This window comes from Neltuma alba, unplaced genomic scaffold, assembly GCF_004799145.2.
Source record: "Neltuma alba isolate B1F8T4 unplaced genomic scaffold, ASM479914v2 tig00012320_pilon, whole genome shotgun sequence".
NCBI lineage: Eukaryota > Viridiplantae > Streptophyta > Magnoliopsida > Fabales > Fabaceae > Neltuma > Neltuma alba.
This window is the reverse complement of record NW_021636831.1, coordinates 34,466-52,620: the sequence shown is the minus strand read 5'-3', so window position 1 is coordinate 52,620 and position 18,155 is coordinate 34,466. Positions and strand designations below refer to the sequence as shown.

General features: G+C 33.8%; 3 protein-coding genes across 3 annotated transcripts; 1 reads left to right on the top strand and 2 right to left on the bottom strand.

Moving 5' to 3' along the window:
* Positions 1 to 212: 212 nt before the first annotated feature.
* Positions 213 to 5,541, bottom strand: LOC114725985 (diphosphomevalonate decarboxylase MVD2, peroxisomal). Its single transcript, XM_028912542.1, has 10 exons — positions 5,010 to 5,541; positions 3,716 to 3,914; positions 2,794 to 2,857; positions 2,618 to 2,681; positions 2,422 to 2,502; positions 2,117 to 2,203; positions 1,693 to 1,850; positions 1,531 to 1,579; positions 831 to 952; positions 213 to 723 (listed from the first exon to the last, which is right to left on the bottom strand). The coding sequence occupies exons 1-10, from the start codon at positions 5,229 to 5,231 to the stop codon at positions 501 to 503; spliced, it is 1,269 nt and encodes a 422-aa protein (XP_028768375.1). The 5' UTR covers positions 5,232 to 5,541; the 3' UTR covers positions 213 to 500.
* Positions 5,542 to 11,939: 6,398 nt separating this feature from the next.
* On the top strand, positions 11,940 to 14,356 carry LOC114725980 (protein trichome birefringence-like 36). Its single transcript, XM_028912537.1, is given in 6 exon segments — positions 11,940 to 12,242; positions 12,245 to 12,299; positions 12,672 to 12,843; positions 12,919 to 13,100; positions 13,272 to 13,430; positions 13,758 to 14,356. Coding segments are annotated over 6 exon segments (1,140 nt in total). The 5' UTR covers positions 11,940 to 11,968; the 3' UTR covers positions 14,056 to 14,356.
* Positions 14,357 to 15,748: 1,392 nt separating this feature from the next.
* Positions 15,749 to 16,920, bottom strand: LOC114725982 (germin-like protein subfamily 3 member 2). The gene has a single exon (XM_028912538.1). It carries the CDS (start codon positions 16,787 to 16,789, stop codon positions 16,163 to 16,165), a length of 627 nt encoding a protein of 208 aa, XP_028768371.1. The 5' UTR covers positions 16,790 to 16,920; the 3' UTR covers positions 15,749 to 16,162.
* Between the last annotated feature and the right edge of the window lie 1,235 nt (positions 16,921 to 18,155).

Genomic DNA, 18,155 nt, shown 5'->3' with positions numbered 1-18,155 from the left:
TTTGACCAAGTGAGTCTCGAACAGATGAGTCTTGTTCTTGTCATCGTATGATGCTCTCAATGCGATGACAGAGCCAACTTGGTAACCTTGTCGTCTGCGACATACAGGTTGGGACTTTGCAAAGGAAAGTGTGTTTGCTGCCCATACAGTCAACCTGTGCTTCCTTTTGCCCTCCACGTGTAAAGAGAATTCATGCTTCAGATACTCAAACGTGCGAAAATTCCCCTATAGTCATAAAGGGGCATTTATTGAGACTCCCTCTTTCAAGTATAATTCCATACTAAAAATGACCAAAACTTGTTTATCTCCAAGAAAATAGCCTCACTATACTTGGAAACGATTACAGAAGCATAAATAAACGACACAAAATGAAAATTGGGAAAGAACAGATAATGGTCCTTAGGACCATGGACAACCTAGAGAACATGTTTCAAGTAATAAGAGTCTGTAAACGAAATGCGATCAGAAAGTGGCCAAACATGGGAAAACTACCGACAAATTCACTTGGGGAGTCCATCTTCACTGTTGAGAAGAGCCTGACTTTCATCAGGAAGCTCAACAGGTCCTCTTCCGGGTCTTGTACAGATGAAGTAACTGACATCCCCCTTGTATTTTTGTGATGGAATATTATCCTTAATTTCAGGAGGTGCTGGCAAATCCTCTACGTCCTTCATTCCTGATAGCCCAGCATCTTGTAAAATTGACTTATCTCCAATAACGTAACTGCATGAAGAAAGATTTCCAGGGTAAAGAAGACATCAGAAATCTCATGATTGGGATCAACTATAGTTCAGCATGCATGCAGCCTGCAAAACTTTGACAGAAAATACCTGTCAAGGTCATCTGAACTTGGGGGGAAGTAGTAAAGCAGCCTCTGAATTAAAAGGGCAGCAGCTTGCCTATTGCGTGCAATTAAGACCGCATTTGGCCCCGCATCAAATGTATAAGCTACCTGGGAGTGAAGACCAGTCGCTAATATTAGATAAAAAGGCTTGAATAAATTATATGCAAAGATACTTATCTGCGTCTTTGTGTGCAACACATGAACGCCAGAAGTAAAACAAGTGAGGAGAGCAGCAGACTACTAAAATATGTTTATTCATAAATTTCACATGAAGGCATGAAGTCACAGGAAACTGAATTATGGAACAAAAATGAAGAGGCAATACTTGAAAACTGAATGAAAGAGAGAAAATAGATTTATTCAAGCTCCAAATATAACTTGATTCCCCGTGCTTCACAACCTGATGTTCACTTTTTGGGCTAGTATCGACAATCAGTACGAAGCAACTCAAGTGCCGCAAGACTGAAGATGGGAAAAACTTCCGGTTTCATTTCTTTACCTTTGCTATTATATAAAAGATTTCGGTTTTGCCTACAAAGGAATTTCGAGTGGGATAAAATAGTGAGTCTTTTCACTCACGAGTGCTCGGGTTATACGCCTTAAAAATAATGAAAATTACAAACAGGCGGTCTATATTTTAGCATAACTGGTAATTCAAAAATTTTCCAAGAAAGGATATTACAAACCTGGGGCATTTCTTCTGAGCGGTTCCACTTTTCAACGATGCTGATAATCCTGAAGTGTAATTAAGTAATGCATAATAAATTTTAAGAAACAAGAATAATGCTACACCTGGTGAATAAATAGATATAATAAAACTATCTATACGTCAGCATTATTGAAATTACCTGTGTGATGTATCATTCATGTAGAATATTGGAGGAGACGTATCCAGGCAGACTGCATGAAACTGGTTACTATCGGCACAGGTCAGTTGCACAAAAGATGCAAAATCACGATTTTTAATGGCTTCTTCCATTTGCAGTACGCGCTTTGGCACTATTTCCTATTCCAGTTCAAATGACAAATATAAAGAATCATCCATATTAAAATACCAAGAGACAGCTGTTTATATAATTAAAGCCAAAGATCAGGTAACTTCACATGCGGAAAAGAAGTTTTTGAATAACTACAAACATATTATGCTGGATTTTAGAAACTAAGGAGAATATTATTTTTATGTATAAAAACAGGCATCCCTGCCTCTAGGGCAAAGAAGGCTGGGGTATCATGGTTGAAGAAAGACTCATGCTATGCGAGGAAGTGACTTACCTTTGCTCTATGTTGTAAAAGCAGACTAGTTTGGACGCTCTCACGCATTCCAGAGGTGCTACTGGTTTCCTTCTGCCGTGAACTAACCTAGAAACCAATAACAAAATGTCAACAAAATGAAAGGTATATGGGACTTGATCCAGGGTGCACATAGAGTTCCAAGTTGAATATGAAGTTCTCACAATCCAGAGGCTCTCCCTTAAGAAACCACCAGAACATTGCATTTTTACCAAAAGATATAAATAGTGCCCACTCAACAGTAAATTCATCTCTTCAATCAAATGAAGAATAAAATAGGCGCGTACCACAGCAATAACAATAACAATATCATCCCAGTGCTTTTCATCAGCAAGTTGAACCGCAAGACTATCACTTCCATTCTCCTCCTTCAAATGTCAAAAGAATGAGAATCACAAATTGAATTGTCAAATGATATTGGTCCATATTATTTTTAAAGGAAAAAAAAACTGCAGCAATCATCAGGGAGTAGAATAAACTTACTTTTCCCATTATCCACTTGACAAATCCACCATATAAACTGCGGCACGCACTACCTGAGCCTTGCCTACATGCAACAACAATTTCCAAAATTGCAACTAAATATTTATCTAAACGCTAGATTTTGAAACCAAGCTTCTAATAACTTGCAATTCTTAAATCGTTGACATAAGCAAGACCTTGCAATAGCAGATAGATGGCTTTGATCTTCTTTGACATTCATAAGCTTCGCAAGTGCAAAAACTGCATAAGACATTTGCATCACTGTGACGCCCCATTACAAATATTTAGCCTGATACTAATGCACCAAGATCATTGCTCACAGTGGCAATTTGTATTGGTAGATCAATTATTCAAATCAAGGTAAAATACTTATAAAATATATAGCTCAGCCCAAACTTTACTCAATTAACAATCATGTCAAAATGCTCAGCCCTAATGGCATGACAATGAGCCCATTCAGAATTTCAAAGCTCCTTCTGAGGTAAAGTACCATGTTGGGACCACAATATTTAATTGCATGAACACTAATGACATGTTGCAGATTTGATTCTTCCATATGGTTTTTCTCCCGACGTGAGTATGAAGGTTCAAGTTAGAAGATTTCCCCACTTATTCCTTCCTTAGCCGGCAGTGATTCTGGCATTCGTGTAGAAATTCAGAGCGTGCTGCCCCTTGGGATCAGTTTCCCCAAATTCACTCTGTAGGTTTTGGTAAGATGAACGATAACAAAACTTTGTAGCTGTGTACAGTTTGAGATTCTATGGCTTTTCTGGTCAGAGAGGAACACTCATATTTTCAAGGTTTTGAATTTTGACGTGTTAATCAGGATTTCCACAATCAACATTATGACATGTTTAGATCTTATACTACCAAATAAATCCAACCATATTCAATGGATTGACCCATGCACCTTGTGAAACACCCTGGGTTTGGAAAACTGACTAGTTGTATAATGTCAAAATCTCGTTTGAATATGGAACCTGAATGAAGACATTACTGTATACAAGTCCAGGAAACTAATGTAATCCACTTTACGGTCACAACTTTTTCATGAAAGAAAGGCAATTCATATTTTTTTTAGAAGAACATGGGTACTACCAAGACAGGCAAAGCCAGCAGCAGAAGAGGCCAGCCCAGCTGCAGTGGGGAAGTTGTTGTATGAAGCAATGTGTAGATGCAATTTGGCCCAGTCCTCTTTCAAGATCTTAATACCCTTTTTCTTATCCTCAACATCACAAGCACGATTGCGGATCTCTTTTAAACAGTTCTGGTATCTGCCTCCAGAAAGAGAAATCTCCTGCACCAACCAGTAAAACCAAATGCAACGAATCAGCCAAATAACAAACAGGGGGAAAATAAGTTGAATCAATACTTTAATTACAGATCTAATTCTATAAGCCAGAAAGTTGCATACCTAAAAGTCTCCTCTGTTTTCTCGTCATTTGAGATCAAATTCACTAGCCTTTTAATTATCATTAAACTAGACATTGCAGGGCATAAACAAATTGAAATAAGCAGTTCTCGTTGACTTAGAATTTTTAGGAGTATGAAAGTAACATTGAAATAGAGAACATTATCAGTAAATATCAGTGGTAAGAGCATTCTTTACGATTGTACTACAACTTCCTAAGTATTCTTGAAGTAATAATCATTTCTCATCTCCTTAGTTATATATAGTATCAAAAATGATATTTAGACCAAAAAAAGTCCCCTTCGATGGGGAGGAAAATAAATGGGGATCTGCATCCGTAACATTCTAAAGATGTTTACAAGATAGAATTGAAGCAACATTCTCGGTTTTTTCTCCAAAAAAAAAAAAAAGGGTTGGCAACAAATCGATATTGAGTTAAACTTGCCAGAGTCACCGAAATGAAGAGAATAAATGCTTTACAACTTGCCTTTGCATCACATTGATTGGAACCAAAAACTACATACTTAACGACGCCTAGAAGTACGCTTTACTCGAAGTTGCAGCTCGTCATGAATGATTACTCAGTAAATCGACTACTAAAAATCCGTTTGAACAGTATAAAAAAAAAAACATTTGAACCGTGACACTGGCACCAAAGTACAGTGACGTTTGGAATTTAAGTTACCCTCTCAGCATAGGAGGAGGGATAGTGAAATTTTCTTACAACAACTAGCCTGATCTAGTTCGATCCCAAGATAATAGGCACTAAAGTATGATTATAATATGCTTAGCTCTATGCAACCTAAACTTAACTTCATGAGCCTACAGAAGACGGGGAAGTCGTTCGTTCCCTCCGGCCCAGCAGATGAAAATCTCATTCGCAGTATTAAATCTTCTCTTCCATTGAAACTTATGGAAGTGAATAAAAGAAGAGAGGGCAGAAAACGCAGCAAACACAAATCAGCACAAGTCCAATTTTACCTTGCCATTGAGCCACATACGATCTTGCAGGAAGCTGGGACTGACAGCAACAGTAGTGGTGGTGCAGAGATGATTGGGGTCAAGCGTAACACTGATACTGTCATTGACAGGCAAGATTAGGGTTTCATCTCTCTTTCCCCAGTACTTGATGACAGCAATGTTGGTTGGAGTCTGGGCAGTGACCATCAGTACCCAATTCTGCGACTCACCCGCCATTTCCATCTCCACAAAAATCCAGTAAAAAAATTCAAGCACTAAAAGATATGCACTCAAACTTTTAAATGAAAAAAAAAATCTAAATCCGAGAAATCAGTATGTTTTTGCCGGGCATATCAAATGGCAGAGAAAACAGCAGAAAAGAAGAAGAAAATGATGGACGAAGAAGAAGAAGAAGAAGAAGAGATGGGAATAATTGTGAGGGATCTGAATCTGATAAGCGATAGCAAGTGAAGGGAGCGAAGTTGAAGGTAGAAGTTGGAAGGCTTATATAGCAGAAATGATGAAGAGAGCTTCCCTGCTGCTGGTCACTCCGCTCGTCGTTGACGCTGTTTTAGTGCTTTCAGCGTTCTTCAGCAACCTGTTTGGCATGCATTCAGATTTTTTTCTTTTTTTCCCCTCCGCTCGTGAAAGCATTAATTAATACTCATTCTCTCCTTAATATAGAACCTAATTGTTGAGTTGGTTTTGATCCTAAATAAGTAAATATAAGACTTATTTATCATATTTATCAATTTTCTCTAAATTACCTCTATGGATATTCACTCCCTCAACCATAATTAAATAGAAGAGGGAGATGGGTATTAAGAAAGATGATTATGGTATTTTAGGAAAAACATGTCACATTTCTTATAATTAACTAACTTACTTAACTTCTTTAATCTAATCAAATTAGTTAAATAGGTATTATATTAAAGACTAGAGGAGTATTATTTTTTTGAATAACTCAAAATGTTATAATATAAACAAATTTGGAAAAACCTTCTAAAAAAATACTTAAATAATCTAAATTTTTATATGAGTCATTGAATTTATCAAATCTCTAATTAAGTCACCCAACTCGGAGAGATTTTAAAATTTTATAAAATGATTCTAATATTTCTTTCACTAAAAACCTAGAGTGATGAACATTTTTTATCATCACCGTGTTGTGAAAAAACTCTACACAAAGAAAACTTGGTGCCTGCCATTATAAAGCTAGAAAATCATTGAAAAAAGCAACAATGAATTAGTTATATTAAATCTTCCTTTTTAAATCCTAATAATTTCATCATAACAAAAAGTTATTAATTTAGAATTAAAACATGTTATCTATGAAATTGAACATGTTAATTTTCAATGTTTTATCATAATAAAGTTTTATTCAAAAGCTTATCACTAGTGTATTATAGGGGTGGAAAGTTGTTAATTTAGAATTGAAACATGTTTAACTGTAAAATGGAACATGTTAGTTTTCAAGGTTGTGACTTATTACAAGTGTGTTATGGAGACAAAAAGTTGTGAATTTAAAATTAAAATATGTTAACTGTAAAATGAAACATTAATTTTTGAAATTATATTGCGATCAAGTTTTATTCTAAAACTTATTGCAACTGTGTTTTGGAGACATGAAACTATTAATTTAGAGTTGAAACTTGTTAACTATACAATTGAACTTATTAATTTTTCAGGTTATAATGTGAAAGTGTCATGGAGATAGAAAATTATCAATTTAGAACTAAAACACAATAATAATAAAATGAAATATGTCAATTAAGAATTCCCTTTTGATTTCCAAAAAAAAAATATTAGAGTCATTTCATAAGATTTTAAAATCACTTTTTCAATCATATAATTTGATTAGGAATTTAACAAATTTAATGATCTAAATAAGAATTTAGATTATTTAAATGTCTTTTAAAGGATTTTCCTAACAAATTTTCTGGAATATATACTAACGTGGAATATAAGTTTTTCAAAAATAAATCAATAATTAAACATCCTAACATGATTCTTTTTTAATTTGGTTTTAAAAATATATTATATCTGATCTTTAATATAAGAGTTAATTTAACAAACTAAATATATGATTTTAATTTATTTTAATTTTCATATTTACCTCTTCTTTTTTTTAAAGTAGACTAGCAAAATAGCTCTAAAATATATTATTTGTATGTTTTTTTCCCCCTTGAACTTTATATAACTATTTTGGATTAACATAATTTTTCGTTTCTTAAATTTGTTTTTATTTTGTTTTTGATTCCTCAATTCTCAAATTTGTTTTTATTTTGTTTTTGATTCCTCAATTCTCAAATTTGTTTTTATTTTGTTTTTGATTCCTCAATTCTCAAATTATATATTTTAGTCCTTCAAAAACAAAAATAGTCTAAGGTTTTATTAAATTATAAAGATTAATATTTTAAATAAAAAATTTAGAAAATCAAAACTTATAATTTAAAATTTAAAAAATCAAAATTAAAATGAATATAAATTTGAAGGACAAAAAACTATGAAAAAATTACAAGTTAAATCTAAAAAATTATCATTTTTGACTCTCAAACTTATCATTATAAATTATTTAGGTTGTTAGTGGGTTTTTTAGTAATTATTTTGAAAACTCATTATAATTTTCTAAAAAAATATTCATATTTAAGATTCACGCAGGCCCGCGTCGTTAAAAGTGGGACCGGCGTTGCCAAATCAGAGATGACGCTGACATGGGAAAGGTGAGAGGGAGGTTCCATTAATAACTGAGAAAGCGATAGACGGCAAAAGAAAAAATAAAAAACTGACAGATTTTTAAAAAAATAATTAAAAAAATAACTGTTAAGGTTACAATTATTTTATAATAATTTTGACTTCTTTTATAATAATTTTATTAAGTTAAAATCTGTCAAAATCACTTATTTACTATTTTAAAATTTAATAAGTATTTTTTTAATATTCTTTTATAGAATTTTTAGGTAATATATTGTCCGCTCATAAGAATATGAATTAAATTAAATAAGCTGATAAATTAAAGGTAAAATTAGCAAAAAAAATCCCTGATAATAAAATTAATTGTGCAAATATATCAAGAATTTATTTAAAGACTCACGTACAACATATTTTCAATTACATTCAGAATGAAAAACATTTACATACAGTTAAGAATATATTGCACACAAAAATTGAGTTATAATCGTTCAAGAACTTCGTTCATAAAGTATTTTTGCGTAATTAATTTTTTTAACTAGAGACTTTTGCTGATCAATTTTCCTCTGAATTAAATTGAGTATTACTGGTGGCAATGTTTTGGATCAAAAGCTGAAGATAAGAAGAACATTAATGACAGTAAGGAAAAACATAACAAAGGTAGATATGACTTACAAGAGCAGTTTAAATTATTAATTGTAGCGACCAAACTACGAAATGATAGGTAGATGAGGAATAACAAGAGTACAATTTGTATTGCGCGTGACACACGCGGGTACATCTGTACAAGAAGAACCTACTTTAAAAAATGAGAGCAAGCAGAAGGTGGAGCTCGTGCCATTAATCTAAAGGATATCTTTGGTCCACACACACACATATATATATACTTCTTCAGTTCTTAATATAAGACATATTTAACTAATTTGATTAGATTAAAGAAGTTAGATAAGTTAATTAATTATAAAAAATATAACATGTTTTTCTTAAAATACTATAATCATCTTTTTTAATATCCTTCCTTCTTTTTCTATTTGATTATTGTTAAAGTAGTATTTACAAGGATAATTTAGAAAAAATTGATAAATATATCTTATATTTATGATCAAAATCAACTCAACAGTTAGATCTTATATGAAGCATCGGAGGAGTATATATATATTAATTTGATAATTACATTAAACTCCAACAAGTATGAAACAAATTGGGAAGGACCACAAGAGCCATTAATACGACCCCCGTTAGTTAAGTTGCGTGCATGTTTATGTTTAATATGATGGAAAAAGAAGATGACTGGGGCCGAATTAAAGTGAAATGACTAAATTATCCCCTTTGTTTTTCTCTGGGAGATTGATTGAGCGGGGATATAATAGTCTTTCTACCTCATTTATAGTTGGATGAAAAGGTTTGGGGTCTATCTTTCTATGGATGTTGTTATGGAATCGGTAACATGGAAACTGGTGTATTTTGTGTGCCTTTCCATTTCATGTTCACTATATTCATAGGCATCAAACAGTTTGTTCTCATATATGCATGTTAATACTATTATTACAAGAGAACCTTGATCGTTGCGAGTTCAGTCATAAGAATAGGTTCCTCCAATTTGTTAGGAAAAATGTTTGATTTCTCGTTACCACGAATTAAAGAGATGTTTCATATCAAGTGAACCACTTTAAAAGCTCTCAATTTATGGGGTTATTTGGAAGCATCCAAAAGTGTTTTTTTTATAAAACGAGACAAATTCCTTCACATATTTACTTTGTATACTGTAAAAGCATTTTTTAAATTATAGTTTAGTTTCTATCCAAATACCCCCCTTAAACTACAATGTTGGGTCATGTGTGATTGACAGGTATTTTGCCCTTGATAGAGTTAACCTAACCTTTTGCCTGAAATTTATTCACTGATATGAGAAAATCGCATTCGAAGCATTCTCCCAAATTCCTAATGGTACCTTATGAATGTCGGTTACTCAACTTACCTCACATTCTTAACACCTAAGTGAATTAGCATCTTAACAACATGATTGACTTATTAGCTTGTAAGTTTGAACCTAAACCACAGAAAAAATCACAACAAAAATCAGAGATACTATTTCTAGTAACGGTACACATCATTCAAAATCTACAAAATAATATGAATTAATTTATAATTTGTATTTAAACTTCGAATTAATATGAGTGTGTATGTTAAGTTGCATTGGACACATATTATGAATATTAAATAATAATCTTTTAATTCTAAATATAAAACCTATTTTATATGTAAATTACATTACAAAATGAATCTTATATTTAAAATTAGAAGAGTATAACTTGGTAGAAGTTCTCATAAACATTTATTTAATTTGTTGACGCATCCCGCTTAAGCTTGACACATGAATAATGCACATTCTGTATACTTTTTTTTTTTTTTCAGGCACATGTATCCTTTTATCATAGAAGGTTTTGTTTAAGATACTATTAAGTACTAAATATAAGCACCTCTTATAATAAAGATTTGAATCTTAATTTGTTACCTTGTGAAATATTAGCCTATTCTATGAGACTCAAATTCATTGCTCCGTATATATTTGATTGAAGTCTAAGGCGATTCAAACCCAACTATAAAATTTGAGGCTTGATTTGAAGAGCTTATTTGGGCCAAAAAAATGAGGGTTTTGAAGGCCCATTTTCCTGGATTGGATTGATCCATCATCTCCTTGGCGAGCTTTCAGTTGTCTTTGATCCTATAGGTGTTTGGTGACTTGGCACCGTATTAGTTTATGCGAATCAAAGTGAAACAATAATGTCATGCATGAATGAAAAAGGAACCACGGAATGTGAAAGGATGACTTCTATAATATATTTGACGCTAATAGTGCCTAATTTTAGGGGTCCTAACAGTAATGATGCTTTAACTAGAGACATATTATTTAGCTTTGATTTGATTGTGGAGGGCATCGTTATTTCTTTTCATAGCTAATCAAATACGCTCGTTTTATTTTATACTGTAAATTACACTATAAAATAAATTTTATATTTTTTTATATATTATAAAATGAATCTTATATTTAGGACTAAGGAAATAAAATGTAAAACTCTACATATTTCTAAATCACAAGTGTGACATATAATCTCCATGCGTAAGCTATATATAAAAGAAATTAAGAATTATCAAACTGCAATAGCCCTGGAGAGAAATGATAGTAGCAACTAATTAGCAAGCAGCTTAGCTAACAATAATAAATGCTTGTTTTAACTAATGGCCTCCAGTTCAAATCATGATATACAATTGTGTGAGAAGATTCACTTTTTTCATGAGTAATATTCCTATATACTCCCCTGATCAGATATAGATATAGAGAGTGTTCTTTTCCCCTTAATATAAGTCACTTTGTTAAATTTATTATATAAATATATAATTTTACTCTTAATTTATTATTGGATTAATATAAACTTTGGTTCTTCAAGTTTATTCTTATTTCGGTTTTAACTCCTCAAGTTTTCAACCATAAGTTTTAGTCTCTTAAGTTTCTTTTCATTTAAATATTAGTTCCTATAATCTAATAAAAACTTGGACTTTTTGCTTTTTAAGAGATCGAAAACTATAGTTTGAAATTTGAGGAACTAAAACCAAAATAAAGGCAAAATTGAGGAACTAAAAATTATATCAATCATCTATTATTTTATAGTTTGCAATTTTCTCCAAAAAAAAAAATTAAATTGGAGTAAAATTGAAAATTTATTGAATGTTAAGACGAGTTAACAAGATCTTTCTTTTTCCAATAAAACATATTCGGATTATCTTATACATATTTTCAGCGACAAAATAGTAAATACTTAACATGATAAAAGAATGGTTGTGAAGTTGAACACACTTGGAAAAAACTGGAAAAGCGAAAAGGAGAGAATCACTGGCCATGTATCTGCATCATGGGAACCCGGTCGAAAATGTCATTGTACTCCTCGTATGTGTTTGACTTGGAGTGGATTTGTCCGGTTCAATGTAGCTATACGGTCATACGTTGCATGTAGAAAAAAGGGAGGACGGGACGGAGAAAAGATGAGAGGATCAGAGAAATAAATTTGGATTTGTTAGCTGCATGAAGAAAAAGAAGACACAAAGCAGTTAAGGAAATCAATCACCGGAAGAGGGGCAAGAAGAAAAAGGAAGAAAAAAGGTGGTCCACAGCCGTAAGTCATGGCTTGATGAAGCACTTTTTCTTCTTCACAACAAAATCATGTTTTGTTACAAAAGCCTTCTCTTCTTTGGGACCCTTCACACTCTTTGCTTTCTCAACTTGTCCTTCCATGGCGGAACGAGCTCTTCACTCCTCATTTTTCTTCTTCAGTATCATCTTCCTCAGCTTCTTCCCCTCCGCATTACTGCTTCTTAACCCAGAGGATCATGAACCTGGCCTCGCCGTCCAAGCCGACGACATCAACATTGTCCAGACCCGTGGAGATTTATGGAAGAAAAAATGTGACTTCTCCGTGGGAAAATGGGTTTACGATCAATCTTATCCTCTCTACGATTCTAGCTGTCCCTATCTGAGCACTGCCGTTACTTGTCAGAAGAACGGACGTCTGATTCGGGTTATGAGAAGTGGAAGTGGAAGCCAAACGGTTGTTCTATCCCAAGGTATCTTTCTGTTCACATCACTATAACTGTTTGCTTAAATGCTCGATTGAACAGTTGCATTGTTGCTGCTTTGCTAGTTTGTCTGAAAATTCAGCCATTGCTCAAAACTTTTAGCATAGTGTACAATCTAATTGCTATATATTTTGGTATTTGATCGAGAGTTGACAATAAGAAGAAATGGAGAAACCTGTAGCAACTCGGTTTTAGTTTGCAGAGGTTGGGAGGATCAAAGCTCATAATTCTCATTTTTTCCCTCTAATTATCTGTGTTCAAAGCTTCTGGTTGAGACATGGGAATCTCGTGAAAATACAAGGCTGTAAATCAGTTTCATGCTAATGTCTAACTTACAAATGTGGCATCTTGGTAACACAGATTTGAGGCATTGAGGTTTCTTGCTAAAATGAGAAGGAAGAGAATAATGCTGGTGGGTGATTCTATCATGAGAAACCAATGGGAATCTCTTGTTTGCTTAGTACAAGGAGTTATTCCAACTGCTAGGAAGAGGGTAACCTACAATGGTCCTTCAATGGCTTTCCATGCTATGGTAAGACATCGATCAAACATTCTCTTTTTCCTCTCTAGTACTATAAGTGATTGATCCTGTAATTCTCACCGACAGGATTTTGAGACTTCAATTGAGTTCTTCTGGGCACCATTGTTGGTAGAACTCAAACGAGGGGCTGGAAAAAAGAGAATTTTGCATTTGGACTTGATTGAAGAGAATGCAAGATATTGGAAAGGAGCTGATGTTCTCGTGTTTGATTCAGCTCATTGGTGGACTCACTCTGATCAAACTAGCGCGTAAGAAAGCTTTCTCATAATCTCAATTTTCCCATTGAATTCTGCTTCTCAAGTTTTCTTTCCTTAAGTTCAGCTTCAGTTATCTATAAACATTGGTCTCTTCAACTTCTTCACCTTGAATGGTCGCCAAATTCAACATCCCAATAATCAAATCTTTTTTGACATAATCAGATGGGATTATTACATGGAAGGAAACAGTTTGATTCGAAACATGAACCCCATGGTTGCTTATCAGAAAGGACTCAGTACATGGGCAAAATGGGTGGATTTAAACCTTGATCCTCGTAAGACCCGAGTCATTTTCCGAAGCATGTCCCCAAGGCATAACAGGTACGAGTTACTCTCATTTGCCTCATATTTCACCTTGATCATCTCTTTCCTGTTAAAGATCACAGACACAACTCGAATAGAATACAAATCGGATAATTTACATCATCCATTCAAAAAATAACACCAAAAGTAAAACTGCGTATAGTTTACGTTGCATCTTCACGCGCATTATTTTCCTATATATATATATGTATATATAAATATCATGGCACTGTCCAGATACAATTAAAACTATCGTATTATACTTGGTGGGAGTGTCAGACGTGCAAAATGATTCCAATATTTGCTGTACTCTGCTTTTCTGGATCATGGATTTTTCATGTGCAGGCAAAACGGATGGAAATGCTACAACCAGAAGCAGCCTCTGCCATTTTTCAGTCACCAGCATGTTCCTGAACCACTTTTAGTTCTACAAGGAGTGTTGAAGAGAATGAGTTTTCCAGTATATCTTCAGGATATTACAACAATGACAGCTTTCCGAAGAGATGGGCATCCTTCAATTTACAGAAAGTTGATAACCCAAGAACAGAAGCAGAAACTAGAAGGAGTTTCCTCCGATTGCAGCCACTGGTGCCTCCCTGGGGTTCCTGATATTTGGAATGAGATGTTGAATGCAATGCTCTAACTGTGGTCTAGCTTTTCTGTGGTTTTTAAGTTTAACCGGTACAATTCAACTACTCCAGGTCAGGATTTGTCTTTATCATCTAGCTAGAGCCTCTCAAGGTTGGTCTGCTCTTGCTGGTACATGGCTGATTTGGGTTTTCTATTTCTAGTTAATGTTATCATATGGATAACAATATGCTTGGATTTTTCAATCTAATTTTCATAAGCTGCCAAAGTATCTTCTCTTGTCATTTTGAAGCAAATGTTACATTTCATATATCTTCATGAGTGTGATGTAAGTAGAGTGGTGGATTTATTTATCATAAGTTACAAGCTTGTGAAATGTTTTAAAAGTAAGAGAGATTTAAAAGAAAAGAAAATTGCATATAAAAAAGTGAGTTTCGTACACAAATTAACATTGAAAAAAGCAATATATCCTTGGCAAGTCTTTGTTAACCATTTTTTTTTTTGGGAGTGAAAAGGAAAAGAAAAGAAGGGTTGAAAATGAGCATTTGATTGGTGAAAGAGAATCAAAGAAAACGAATAAAAGAGAAGAGTCAATCAATTACTTTTTGAAGTTGATGACGCCTAAGATCACGGTTAGTTTGGTCCTCCAAACAAAGAAATGGCACCAAGATGCGCATGGGAGACTATAAAGTCAGTCAAATGATTGCAACAACCACATGTCCAGCAAACAAAATAGTATCATTCACCACAATAGCTTTTAGAGCAGTTGCCAACCCCCTTGAAATGATGTTGTCTTTTTTTTTTTTTTTTTGGGCCCCCGAAATCATGTTCTCGATTAAGGCACATTCATAGCATTAGCATGATATTTCAAATTCTCCAAATTATTGAAGTGTGAATTTGATTCAAGGGCAGATTATGGGAGACTCTCAATAACATAAGTACAGCCCAATTACTAGAATCACAAATTGACATGGCTAGATGTAGAGGGTATTTGGATAGAAATCAAACCGTGATTTTAGAAGTGATTTTACAATATACGAAGTATATATGTGAAGGAGTTTATTTCGATTTACGGAAAAATAATTTTAAAAAGCACTTCTCCTAATTCCCAAACACCCCCGTAAACTAGAATCACAAATTGGGTTTACTAATTAATTGGTCTTAATGTCAATCATTTTCTTAAATTTAGTTATGACTAGAAATCTAGAATCATGCAAAACTTAAAAGGGAAAAATCTGCATGTTCCAATAGTTTCATTCACGTGATTTTTAATAAGACTTTTGTAGTTTTTCTATCAAGTCCCTATAATTTTATCTAATTTTCTCCATAATTTATATCATATCTATGGTTTCACTTGATTTTTAATAAAGTTTTTGTAGTTTTCAAGTAACGCCTAAAAAAACTACAGCACGTGATTAAAAATCATGTGTAACTATAAGGATAATAAGATATGATAAAAATAAACAAACTATTGGAATCTAACCAAGCAAAACTACAATAATCTAATTAAAAAAAAATGCAAGAATTTGATTAAAAGTTAAGTGAAATAAAAAAGCACAGATTAATTTTTCCAAACATAAATTTATTATTACTACTACTACTATTACTACTTTTTTGGGGTGAGATATTATTATTACCACTGCTATTATTTTATAGTTTAAAATATCCATCTCTCTCCCTCCATCCGTCTGACTTTAAAAAAGCCTTGCTCTGTCCTGTTATTCAGAAGGCAAATGATCATCTTCCACCCAACACAAACACAAAAAGGAAGGACCAGTTTGGAAGTGGAAGACAGTTATGGTAACTTCGCAATGCAGCGAGATCAAATTATTTGAAATTTTGAATGGCATACAAACATTCAAATATACTTCCTCTGGTGAGCTCTTTTACAAATAATCATTATCAAGAATTGCTATGAAACATATCTTCTACTGTATAAGATTCAGATAATCATTCCTGAAGCAACTTCTCTTTTGTTTTTCCCTCTCTGGCTTCCATCAAAATAATGAACAGATTATATTATAATATCTCTAGGAAGCAACAACACTTACCTTATACTTTCAGATTTCAGATTCACACAACACTTCATGATTATTTTTTAATTCAATACACATTTCTGTTTCCGTGTGTTTGTGTGAAGAATTGATGCGTGGCTACGCAAATCAGCTAGAAGAAAACCTTTTCCTTAACTTGTAAAGCTCCTTGGGGTTCAACCCAAAAGCCTTTTCCAGAAGCTCCATCTTGATTCCAGATCCAAAAACTGCACTAGGGATCTTCTGCAACCCAGGATTCTGGCTATCGAAGCTGCCCAGGATAGCCGCCGGCGAATCTCCGACGTTCATCTGGAAATGAAGCAGACCCCTTGGGAACACCATGACCTCTCCTTTCTCAATTACTTTCGCGAAAATCTTATTGTTCGTGTCAATGAATCCAGAATAAACCTTACCTTCAAGCACGTACGCGATTTCCGTTGCCCTAGGATGGAAATGAGGCACATTGACGCCTCCAACATCGAAATCGGCACGCACGAACGACATTCCGAGAGTGTTGAGACCTGGAAAGAGCTTGGAATTCACAGCCGTGGCAGAAAACCCAGATTCCTTGAAGTTGCCGGGAAACTTTATTCCGGAAAATGTGAAGTCGTGGACTGTGGCTAAAGATGCGTTTTTGCAGGAGAAGGGGTTGGATGGTGAAATGGGCAAGCAGAAATCCATGACTGGATCTGAGTCAGAACCAAAAGCAACAATGAATTGAAGCAGGAAAAGAACTAACAGAGCCGTAATCTTCATTGCTAGTGTCGGCAATTTGAAGATGGCCCGTGAAAGAAATACAAGTTTTGGCTCACAAAGATGGTGATTCAAACTGAGCTGAGACGACTACTGGTTGATTAGTGCATCAATTATTGGGGAATGAATCTACTTATAGACTATAGTGAGAGGAACTGTTTGTTTGGATTGCAAGAAAGAGCCAAAGAGGGGCTATAACTAGATGTACCAACTCAACTCAGATTGAGTTGTTCCCTTCTCTTTTGAATTGATTTTAATATTGCTTAAAGCACACCTATCACATTGGCATCCCCGGGACCAATCGAGAGATATCTTTATCTTTATTCTTTAGTGCTTGAAATTATTAGGAATTTGGTGGAGGGAAATGTATTCAAAGTGATAAAGAAGAAAGAGTATTAATTGCTTGTTAGTTTGAGTAATGAATTTGATGTGAAAATCAAGTATCAAAGTAGTTGCAAAAGTCGACTCCTTTTTTTCCAAAGATGTTTGGATGACATTCCAAACCTTGGTTTGGAAGTCCAAACCATGATTTGCACAAAATGCCATCCAAACAGCCAGACAAATTAAACAAACATTGGTTTAGGTAAAACCATGGTTTTAACCGGTGAAACCATAGTTTGGACAGCAGCATCTCTCATCTGCTTCTCGGGTCCAATTGTTGAAACGAACGGTGAGCCCCTCCACAAATGACGAAAGGCTCCAATTATTCGGTATTCAATAATTGCTCTTCTTCATCTCTTTGTTCACGCCTTCTCCCCGTCGGTCCACACAACACCATCCACACAAAACGAGTCCACGGTGTTCAATAAAAGCAAATGTTTTCGTTCATTCCTTCGTCCCTAAGCCTGGGCTTGGGAGAATAAACCAGGCACAAACCACAAGAATAACTCTGCTTAGAAATTCAAAAAAAAAAAATAATAACGTGAAGCTAGTTATATTCATTTCACGTTTAAAATCTTTAAAGAAAATTAATATTTTTCTGTTAGCAAAAAAAAAAATCATTTTTCTATAAACATATTTAATATTATGTTTTATAAATATATGTACACATATTAATTATGTATTAATTATATTATCTTATATATTATTAATTATGTTAGTAAAAAAATTTTCATTAACAATTTTATTTCTTCAAATCAAAATATATCATAAAATCTATCCCTTATATAATTATCATATTAACTTATACCCTTTTTGGTAATTTTCACATGTAAAAAGTGTTTCTGGTAATAACTATCCAAACACTCTTACTTCTCAGAATCACTTTTTCTCAAAATCTATTTTTCACAGAATCTATTCTCCAGAATCACTTTTCCAAACCACGGTTTGGTTTCATCCAAACACACCCGTACTTCAAGTATATTTGAGA

Coding starts and splice junctions, on each gene's coding strand:
- LOC114725985 (XM_028912542.1), bottom strand. CDS start 5,231: ATGGAAATGGCGGGTGAGTCGCAGAATTGGGTACTGATGGTCACTGCC. Junction 3,915..5,009: donor GTATGTGGCTCAATGGCAAG/GTAAAATTGGAC, acceptor TGGTTGGTGCAG/GAGATTTCTCTTTCTGGAGG. Junction 2,503..2,617: donor TCAAGTGGATAATGGGAAAA/GTAAGTTTATTC, acceptor TGACATTTGAAG/GAGGAGAATGGAAGTGATAG.
- LOC114725982 (XM_028912538.1), bottom strand. CDS start 16,789: ATGAAGATTACGGCTCTGTTAGTTCTTTTCCTGCTTCAATTCATTGTT.